Source organism: Erpetoichthys calabaricus, chromosome 13 (assembly GCF_900747795.2).
Source record: "Erpetoichthys calabaricus chromosome 13, fErpCal1.3, whole genome shotgun sequence".
Classification (NCBI taxonomy): domain Eukaryota; kingdom Metazoa; phylum Chordata; class Cladistia; order Polypteriformes; family Polypteridae; genus Erpetoichthys; species Erpetoichthys calabaricus.
The window spans coordinates 59,804,219-59,814,726 of record NC_041406.2 but is presented as its reverse complement, the minus strand read 5'-3'; the positions used below and the strand labels follow the sequence as shown (position 1 = coordinate 59,814,726).

At 39.4% G+C, this 10,508-nt stretch overlaps 1 protein-coding gene across 1 annotated transcript; it reads left to right on the top strand.

Moving 5' to 3' along the window:
* The first annotated feature begins 4,510 nt into the window (after window positions 1-4,510).
* Window positions 4,511-9,195, top strand: LOC114663952 (myoglobin-like). The gene is made up of 3 exons (XM_051935551.1): window positions 4,511-4,537; window positions 8,347-8,598; window positions 9,049-9,195. The coding sequence occupies exons 1-3, from the start codon at window positions 4,511-4,513 to the stop codon at window positions 9,163-9,165; spliced, it is 396 nt and encodes a 131-aa protein (XP_051791511.1). The 3' UTR covers window positions 9,166-9,195.
* Window positions 9,196-10,508: the final 1,313 nt, after the last annotated feature.

The window sequence follows — 10,508 nt, the reverse complement described above, 5'->3', positions numbered from 1 at the left end:
GTTTGTGTTGAGTAGCATTTTTGCTTTATTAAGAGATCCTTGGACTATAATACAGGAGTTTCTATGTGCAGAGGTCCGTACTTTTCTGTTTTTGATTACCTCTGAACTTGTAACAAACCAGAAAGGGGTCTTTTGTTTGGCTTTGTCTTTGTTTCGCATATTTTCTTCTGCAGTTGCTTCTTTGTCTGCCACATTGTTGTTGGAAGTCTTTGTTGATGACGCTGCAGAACTGGACTGCATGTTCATACTAAAGCTGCTTAAAGGGATATCAATCTTATCTATTGGATCATTCTCATTTGTCTCAAATACAGCATGTTCCACTTAAGTTTTAAATCATTTTAATTAAGTGTCTGGTATTGTTTTCAGCGCAACAGGATCTTGTTTCCATCTCTTACTTTTTGCTGCACCAGTGACTTGTTTTGAATGACCATCCATACAGAGGTTTCCCTTTTTGTTTGGTATTGTTTAAAATCAAATCTATGACCTAATAAGCAGGGGTGTTGAACTCCGGTCCTGGAGGGCTGCAATGGCTGCAGGTTTTCATTCTAACCACCTTCTTAATTAGTGATGTGTTTTTGCTGCTAATTAACTTCTTAGGTTTAATTTACTTGACTCCAACCCCTTCTTTCTATTTCCTTAATTAGCAGCCAAACAATAATGAGACACAAAATGAGCAAACAGGTGACCAGCTAACCACATTATCTGAACATAAAGGTGAGGGTCTTGGTAAGGTTGATCTCTCGGGTCAATAATCAGAAAAAGAAAATCAACAATTTGAGAAATGTCTGCTGTAGCAGAATGAGAGCAGCAGCAAGCCATGGAATTAAGTAATGGGTTTAATTAACAGTAAGAATTGGCTTCTGATTAAGAAACTGGAGTTTGAAACCCCAGTTTAGCTGGTTATCTGTTGGCTCGTTTCACATCTCATTTCTGTTTGGCTGCCAATTAATGAAGAAAAGATTCAATTTAGAGGACCAAATCCTTAAAGACTGGGCTATTAAACTGAAGGGAAAAGGAGTTAATTAGCAGTGAAAACTGGTCACTGATTAGGAAGAGTCAGAATGAAAACCTGCAGCCACTGTGGTCCTCCAGGCCTGGAGTTCGACACCCGTGCTCATAAGAGTGACCCCCACCCCCCAACTATGAAAACTAAGCTGGACGTATAGTTTTCCTTTTATACGTGGTTTTTATTTATGTCTGAGAAGACGGGTTTATAATTCTCAGGATCAAAGTGAGGCAGTGGTTGAGTGCTGCATAGCGGATTGCTGACAGTGCCTGTACTGTTGGTGAAAACTGGGCTTTTTGTTGTTTGGTGTTTTTCTCTTGCACATAAGGCTACTTTCTGATTAGAGCCCCAACATGCACACACAAGTCACTCTAGTAGTAGATACAGCATTGAATATTAGTCATCTTCAGTCACCATCACAGTCTTAGACATTACCTGTTTATTGGAATTTCAAAATGAAATGCTTGTTGTAAAAAAAAAATGCTTGAAATCAATAAATTCGATGTTATTGAGCCTATTTTCTTATATTGCTGTTGAGCTTTTGCCTTTGAGACTTTTGAACTCTTAGGACAGTACGACAGGAAGAAGGGCGACTGTCATGTCTGTTGAAGGGGACTTGTCTGTCGCCGAGGCAACCTCAGGTTCGCAGTGCCACAGAAAAAACTGCATGCTGACTGCTGCCACGTGCAAAGCGTCAGTTGCATGATGGGTGATGCAGGGAACATTATCACTTGGGCACTGATCTGGCCTCGATCCTGCCTGTTTGCTGTGAGTGTGTATAGTGGAATGCTTGATCCTGCTACAATAAATAACTTTGCTGTTTCTGTTTTGACGAAAAATAAAGCTGGTTTTTGTAAAGTACTTGGACTCGTCTTTGGGGTGCAAGACCGCCTCACACATCACACCTTCAGTAATGTTTTTCTTTCTCAGAAGTTCAAATTGTCTCCTAATTTTGAGGTTCAGCAAGGGAAGACAGTTCAGGGCTACATGCCTTTGGGAATAGTTATTGTTTGCGTTTACTCGAGAAGCTTAGACCCTGAGCTAAATAACGTGTTTCCTACTGTTGACCCACGTTTCTCCTATCAATTAAGTGCTGAATTTTAACAGTCAAGGTCATTACAGAGGCAGAGCATTGCTAGATAGAAGGGAGAGTTTAGGTGTTTTCAAAGAGGTTGAAGGCCAAAAAAAATTTTTTTTTGTTACCTTTTAGTGAAGGTGACATGCTGACTTGGTAATCATATGTTTGTGTCCCTCGTGAGAGAGCTGAATACAACCTCATCAAATCATAAAAAGTATGAGGGACTAAAAAGGCCATAAATCATATTTTTGTGCATAATCTGTTTACATCTGAACACTTGGTTTATGAATATCAACCATCAAACCAAATCAATATAGTTCATATGCAAACCAGTGGTATGTATATACAAACAGACATAGTTCACGTACAAACTGATAATATATAAATGTAATGTATTATTATTATTATTATATGGACAAGAACCAATATAGTTCATATGAATGTAAGCAGTATTTAAACCACGCAAACTAATTAAGTGTGCATGCAAACCGATACTAGACTTTGTTCTGTTGTGTTTACACAAGAAAACATTAAATGTGACTTCTCAGTTGATTATGAAAACATACAGAAATAAAGAACAAATGGAGACAAGACAGGTTAAAACTTACACAACAAATCCAAAATATTTACATCATTTGAAAATATTGTTAACTTTTTCCAGCAGTTTGTTTTTATAGGGCACAACCAATAAAATCAGGTGCTGATCTATCAGCCGATATTTGGTCTCTATGTATGCATCATCATTAGATGAGCACAGCAATATTATGATGCTGAAACTCTTCCAATCGAGGCACATTTATTACTTTATTTCTCTAATATGAAAGAACTTCATTTATAAACCCACTGCCCTGGCCTGCTAAGCACATTGACAGTTAACCGAATTCCGCATTAACATACACATGCTGTCGAATTACACACGCTTTGAAAACTTCACCCCCATAAATCCTCCCCAGGACAGGCAGTTTCTTACAGAGGTCCTTCATGTGTTTACTGTTACACTTGACGGTCACAATGCTCCTATTTAGATGTTGTGTTTCATGAGTTCTCTTGCAATGCCTGAATGGCTGCCACACAGCCTGCTCCAAGTGTACACCAGGATTTCCCTTTCATGGTGATTGTCTTTGTTTCAAAAGTCTGCTGTTTGCCCGGTGAGCAGCAGCAGGAGTTTTGCTCTAAAGTGGTTGATGGCGCTCTTACACTGTGAGAGTTTGAGAAGAAAACAAACTTTAGAATTGTGGCAAACCCTTCTCTGCACAGTGATGCAAAGAGGAGAGCTGTGGGTTTGTAAGGCATGGAGATTTGGCCCCATTAGCTGCAGCCATCGGTCAATAGGACATTTTATTAATAAATGCACGCCAACGTTCTATCTGTCACTGTCCTAAATTCACGTGTTACTTTGGAGCAAATCACACTCCGCATGCAAATCAGCTTCCCAAAATGCTCACTTCAACTTGGCAAAAGAATGGCCATCTCTTTGTGTACATCAAAGAAACATTCAAGTGTTGCACATCGTAACAAAGCAGAGAAGTCCACTCTTACACAGAGCTGCAATGACAACAGGAAAGGGTTTGTAGTTTAAGTGAAACTGCTTGTTTGTTGTGTGGTCCTTAATGGCCCTCTATAAATTGTGAGAAACCTCACTGAAGTATTGGTTCTAAACATTATAGCAGATAAACAACTGTAAGCAAAAGACACGACACTTTCAACTTCTGAAGGACTGGCTTATGTTTTTGAGTGAACAAAGTCTTGTGTTTCAGGCTTGAGAGTAAAAGACGATCTGCGGCCTCCCAAAAAGCTTTTTATTTATCAGAAGAACTGTTTGAAAGGTCAGTGAAATGTTCTGACATTCTGACATCTGATTGGTGCTCTCATGTTAAATGCCCAAAAACGCTATGTGTTCTGTGGTGGTTACTTGTCTCAAGCAAGAAACAGGCCTGTCTCCTTTTCTTTTTACTCTGTATACCTCAGACTATAAATATAAGAGCAGTTCAGGTCACCTGCAGAAATTCTCAGATGATTCTTAACTTCTGGAGTGTATTGATAAGGGGGAATGAGGCAGAGTAGAGGAATTAGGTGGAGAACTTTGAGAACTGTCTGCAAATCAACTTCAGCAAATCCAAAGAACTGCTTATTGACTTTCATCGCACCAAAGAGCCTCCATGTCTGGTGACTATTCAGGGCGTGCATGTAGAGGGGGTCCACATCAGTGACAGGTTAGACTTGTCTTGTAACACAGTGGAACAGTAGAAGAAAGGGCAGAGTGGGCTGTTTTTATCTGTAGGAAACTGCGTTCCTTTACTTTGGGAAGCGACATCCTTCACATCTTCGACAACTCTGTAATAGGCAGTGTGGTGTGCTGTGTCAGTAACATCATTTCAAGAGAGGCCCACCAAATTAACAAGCTAATTAAAACGGCTGGTTCAGTGATGGGCCACACTTTGGACCCCCTGGAGGTAGTAGAGGAGGAAAGAATGAAGAAGAGACTGAGTGCCATTGTGAACACTGCTGCATAACCTCTCTGACATGTTCCTCGCACCATAACGGTCTGGTTCCTGTGTCTAAGCTAATTTTGCAACCATCTACACACATCTACCTGACCTCCTGCTTCTTTGACTTTGATTCCTCTCATTTAGCATCTTATAAAATGATTTCTGACTGTTGAGATTAATGATATCATATGCTCCATTTTGATCACATCTTTTTGTTGCTTCCTCAAACAATTCCAGCATGTTGATAAAACATGACCTCCCTCTTCTGAGCCCTCACTGACTGTTCAATCAACCTCAGGTTTTTGCTACGTGTTGCTCAATCTTTTGTTTAATAATTCCTTCCATTAATTTACATGTGATGCATGTTAAACTTACTGGCCTATAGTTGCTTGGATCTTCCTTTTCATATAATGGGATAATGTTTGCCATTTTCCAGTCCATGGCAATTTAATTAGTGTTCAGTCAGTTCCTAAAAATATGTGTGAAAGGTTTTATATATTTAGTCGCTAAGCACCTTAAGAACTCGAGGGCAGAAATGATCTGCTCCTTTTGAGTTGTTTGATTTCAGCCTATTTATTCCAAGCAGTACTACTCTATCTGCAATTTCCAAACCCCTCAGTACCTTCTAAGAAGTTCCTTTAAACACTGGGAGGTTATTAACTTCATCCAATGTGAACACCTCAAAAAATGTGAGTTTAGAGCATCTGCCGTTTCACTGTCTATGTTTTAAAATCCCCTTTACTATTCCTCCTTGAATGTTCATTTACTACTACAATACTGAAGAATCTCCTTTGGACCTCATTCACCTTATCTGCTGTTTTGCTCTCTAACTGCTTTTTACCTTCCATAATGTCCTGCTTAATGGTTGCCCTCATGTTTTTATGTGCCCTCTGATTCAAATTGGAGTTCTCAGTCGTATGTGCCATATACAGATGTTTTTTTTTTCCTTTGCATGTTCTTTGTCTACTCTTTATCAAACCACTGTGCAGTTTTTTAAAATTTCTTTCTAATTCCATAATAATGTATCTACCTTTCATACATTTAATGTAAAATGTTTTTAAACCTGTTCCAATGCTCCTCGACTGACTCCACACTTAAAAGCTTATCCCAGTCTATTCTCCTTAGACTTTGCCACAACTTCTCAAATTCTACCTTTCCAAATTTAACCTCAACTGTTTTACTCTTTGCATCTCTGCTCTTCCAAAACACTGAGAATTGTATGATGAAATGGTCACTTCACCTTAGTGGTTCAATCTCCTCTATATCCTTAATTCTATCTTGATGATTACAAAATACTAAATGAAGACATGCACCCCACACATGTTGGTGCTTTAACAAACTGTGTTACAAAACAGTTACTGATTATTTCTAAAAACTCCTGTTCTGCTGCTCTGCTATTCTCAAGGATAGCCCAATTAATATTGAGGTAGATAAAGTAACCTATGAATATAATATCCCCCTATAAACTTGCTTTTTTAATATCACTAAAACGTTGAGAATTAAAATTACTGTCTGCATTGGGTGCTCATCTTCCAATTGAAGAGGACTTGCATTTAAATTCTGTCTGACATAAACAGCAACCCCACCTCCATTTGTGTTCTGTCTCTCCTTCCTAAACATCGTGTTTCCCTTTGTGTTGCACCCATCCCCATCTTTTAATTTAAACAGGTTTCTGTTATTGCTAAAATATCAAACATGCAAATCCAACTCACTTGTTTAATTTTTCATACTTCCAGCATTAAGGCAAGTCATTTTGATCTTTATATACTGTATTTCACTTTTGCACTAATAATTTAGGTTAGAATTTATGGTAGTACACATTTTTATTTTAACACTATTGTATGTTCCATCATGTACAGTTTTAACCCTGGCCTGTCCTAAATTTCCTGTCCCCAACTCATTCCCTAGTTTAAACAATCCTCGACTAACCTACTCAGACACTCCCCAATACTTTTGTGCCCCTCTGGATCAGACTGATGTCTGCTAGTGATGATGCTAGGGGGTCTGACACAGCCTTTCAGTATTCATTGTCATTTGCCCCTTTTTCTGTTCCACTCACCGTCAATATTATGATACAATTATAGGAGCAAACGTCACAGAAAAGGGGAAATAACAGGAAGATGGCAAACAATTAAAGACAAAATATTTCTTATAACGGTGAATCTCACACTGTAGCACTTTTTGGAAAGTACAAAAAGAGATGAAGAAGAGAAAAAGACCAGTTAATTAAACAGTTGGAGGTAAAATAATGAATGGATTGTGAAACTGTTTGAAATAAAACTATTAAACTATGGATGTGAACATTTCCAAAACACCAAGACATAAATCTTACAGGCATGTGAAAGCAGTCAAGCGAGGAGGATTTTATATTTGCTTTTCTGCAAAGCGGATATTCTTACATTCAGGAAAATATTTTGGAGTAACTGCAGTTCCGAGTTAACAATAATGCATAAGTAAAATTAAAATATAAATAAAATCAGTTGGATATAATTAACAGTCTAGAGTGCTAGGAAAGGGAAGTAAAGTTCAATTAAGAGGGGTCTTCAATTGAAAGCCTTCATCTGTAGCTAGGAACTGAGAATTAAACTAGCAGCTAATGAGATTCCCTTCACTGGGTGAGGTTTCAATTCCATGTACAATATGAAAACATACACTTAACTATTAAGAATACTCTTGAAGTATTTATTTATTTATTTATTTATTTATTTTATCCTCTGAAAAATCGAAAAGAAATCAGATTTATCAGACCATCCTTTAAATTAACAGGCCCGTGTGAGTCTCGGCGCTTCAATCAGCGGCTTCTCCAGCGGGCAGGGCGCACGTGCTCAGGGGGCGGAGTCGCCTTCGGTTCATAAAGAGGACGGGAGGCGGCAGGTGATCAGCTGGCAGTGTTCTTGTTTTGTTAACGGAGTTTCAGCAGCATCGAGTTGTTTGTCTCCCCACGATGTGCGCTTGTGTTGAGGATTACAAGAAGGTTCTCAGTTTTTGGGAACCCGTGAAGGCTAATCCCAAGTACTATGGGGAGATTATTTTTCAGCGGTTCGTTTTTTCCTTGCTCTTTACGAATTTGTCCAATTCAATGTTTGAAATGTTTATCTCTTTATATTTTAAACGTTAAAGCCTTAAGTATTTGTTGGCTTGTGGCTAAATTCGTTACTGTTGCATTCTTTATTCTACAATGTCTTCCAGTATTAGCATTAAATGGTCACAGCGTGAGTGCAGTAAGTGATTTAATACTCCCATTGTGGGTTGCTCGTGATCTCCTTAAACACGTCGTGTGATGTTTTATTTCTCCTACTGTATAAACCATTTGCTGTTTACTGTTGGAAGTGCAATGTAGGCCATGGCTGAACCTTTTGGGTTAGACTATGCATGGACTTCTTAAAATTGAATTGCTTACTGTTGCCTTCTGTGTATTTAGGTGTGTTTTTTTTTTTTTTTTTTTTTTAAGTGGGTCTTCAGAGTGACGCCGGGGGGGGAGATGCCTGCATGCAGATTCCAGAAGGAACCTTTTTAATATTGGGGGGTTCTTCCCCCCCCCCCCCCCATTAAGTGTGGAATATAGCAATAGGGTTATGATTGTAAATATTGCATGATCAGGTTTTTATATCAGATTCCTGTTTAGTAGAATCTATTTTGCCTACTTGGCTTTCCTTTTCTGGGAAAGGTTGGTTAGAAAATGTTTTACTTGTTCTGCGGCTCCACACAGCCTAGTGGACTGTGATTTTTGGGGCTATTTTGGTATTTAACTTGAGATGCCCATGATCTTGTAGGTCAATGAAGTTTGTTTTCTCCCCATCTATATCCTCGGCTTGTTTGAGACCCATCCAGATGTTCAGAAGCTGTTCCCTAAGTTTGCTGGCCTTTCCAAAGAGCAGCTGCAGAACAATCCTGACTTCCAGGCCCATGGGGAAACTGTCGTCTGCAAGCTGACAGAATTTGTGCAACATCAAAAGGCAGACGAGTCCTTTGTGAAGGGACTGGCAAAACGTCGTCCTGCTTGGCATGACAAGGTCAACTTCCGGGTAATTGCTGGATATAAAGGCTTGATGTGATGGCATTGCTTAGTAGAATGTAGTAATAGTGGAGGGGTTGGGATTTGGGCCTAATAAGTGTTTGTATGGTTTTTATTTCTGGAAGTTTAATTTAGACAAGCCCTTTTTCTGTAGCGATGATGATGATGATAGACTGGCTCTTGGTTTAAGCTTTTCTGGTTGCACAATTGATTGGTCTTCCCAATTGTATAACACTTTCATATTGAACTAAGCAGAGACATTGATTCTTGAAGGAACACCTGTCCCAAATGCTACTGGATAGTGCCTGAAGTGTGTTTCTGTAATTGTGCCTTAACGGTATTGACTGGCACTAAATGTGACTATTTTAGTGTCTACATCGCCATTTGCTTCCATGACTTTGTTCTAAGCCTCATTAGGCTAGCGACTATAAAAATGAGTAATTGTAATCTTCCTTCACAGATCATCAGTGAAATCATTGTCGTGGTGGCAGCAGAGAAGATTGATGGCTTTGGCACTGATGCTCAAACTGCCCTGAAGAATGTGCTGAAGGCGTTTCAAACTGGCATGGGGGCTTGATATGATGGTGTTTGAGCTCCTTTATGAATAAAACTACTTCAAACAGAAGGGCTGCCTGGTTGTTTCTATTTGACTATCTGTGATTCTATAGGCTGTATATTCTGTAGTTCTCCAGGGGATTTTGAAACTACAACTGTCACTTCCAGACTCGAGATGGTCCTTAAGACCAGGATTTCTACCCAGTATTGTACATCAATAGTTGTCCCTTTTGGACTGGGATTTGATATGTAAATACATAACTGTATGGACTCTAATCCATAGTGTGGACTGATCTCTAATGTGAGGTCCTTTCTGGCTTTGGTTTGAGATCTTCAGTGAAGTGGTTTTGCCAATTGTCCACTCCACCTGCACTGATGGATAACGTTGGTATGATCCCCTCACATGGGTCTGAAGTAACCTTTGTTGGCATTAGAATTTAAAATCGAAGGAAAGGGCAATGTGGTGGTTTTGAGGCAGTAACATTCGCACACCCCAGAATATATGTGCTAACCCACCTTATCACACTGAATGTGGATTTCCCAATGCCTGCTTAGTATTTGGGTTGGTTTGGGGGGGGGGGGGATATTTTTGAAAATGATTAGGTTCAGAGTCTATAGTGAAACCAAGCTGGGCTTGGTGCTTGACAAAGGGCAATGAGTATATGGCTAAATGTTACCAAGATCTACTGGAACTGTGCATGCCTTACTCTTTCCTGGTAGTGGATTAGCTGTATAGGACAACTAAAGGCTGTCGCCATGGGCCTTTTGGAGCCAATAAGGGGGCACAGATATGGGTTAACAAGTGGCTGACTTATTTAGTATGGTGGTGAACATTACAGGAGTAAACTCTTAATCCTGCTTTTGTTAGTAAAATGTACCCTGGCAGGTAGTGTTAGTGTTTTTTGTAGTCCGAAGTACTGTGGGTGTCGTGTTTAACATTCTGCAACATGGATAGCGTGTAGATATTGTGATCATGGGTGTTGGGAGACCGGTATCATTGGAAAGCCATGGTTCTGTATTGTAGTGAAAAACTTTGCACTGCACTTGTAATAGTGATTTCAAAGTTCACTATCTGCATTGAAAACCCGTATTCTGCCTCAAAAACCTGTGAAAGTCTGTAAAGGTGAAATTTCCTGGTCCTCCAGAAAGACTAAGTGTGTGCCATGGGCTGTCCTGGCTCAGGCCTGCATTTTCTGCACTGGCAGGTTAAAAGTATTGTACTTTTTTTTTTTCTCTCCATCAATATTAAATGTGGACAACCGTGCAACTGCACCCCATATTTCTTTTTGTCACTTAAATGCAGTTCAGCCTTTCAAATAAGCAACATATGTATTTTGCTAAGAATATTTTACATAACCTGTGCAT

What these genes read in the sequence shown, in the direction of transcription:
- LOC114663952 (XM_051935551.1), top strand. Translation starts at nt 4,511, where the DNA reads ATGGGCCACACTTTGGACCCCCTGGAG. An exon ending in ACACTTTGGACCCCCTGGAG is followed by an intron (nt 4,538 to 8,346) that starts GTAGTAGAGGAG and finishes ATGATCTTGTAG; the next exon opens with GTCAATGAAGTTTGTTTTCT. An exon ending in ATGACAAGGTCAACTTCCGG is followed by an intron (nt 8,599 to 9,048) that starts GTAATTGCTGGA and finishes CTTCCTTCACAG; the next exon opens with ATCATCAGTGAAATCATTGT.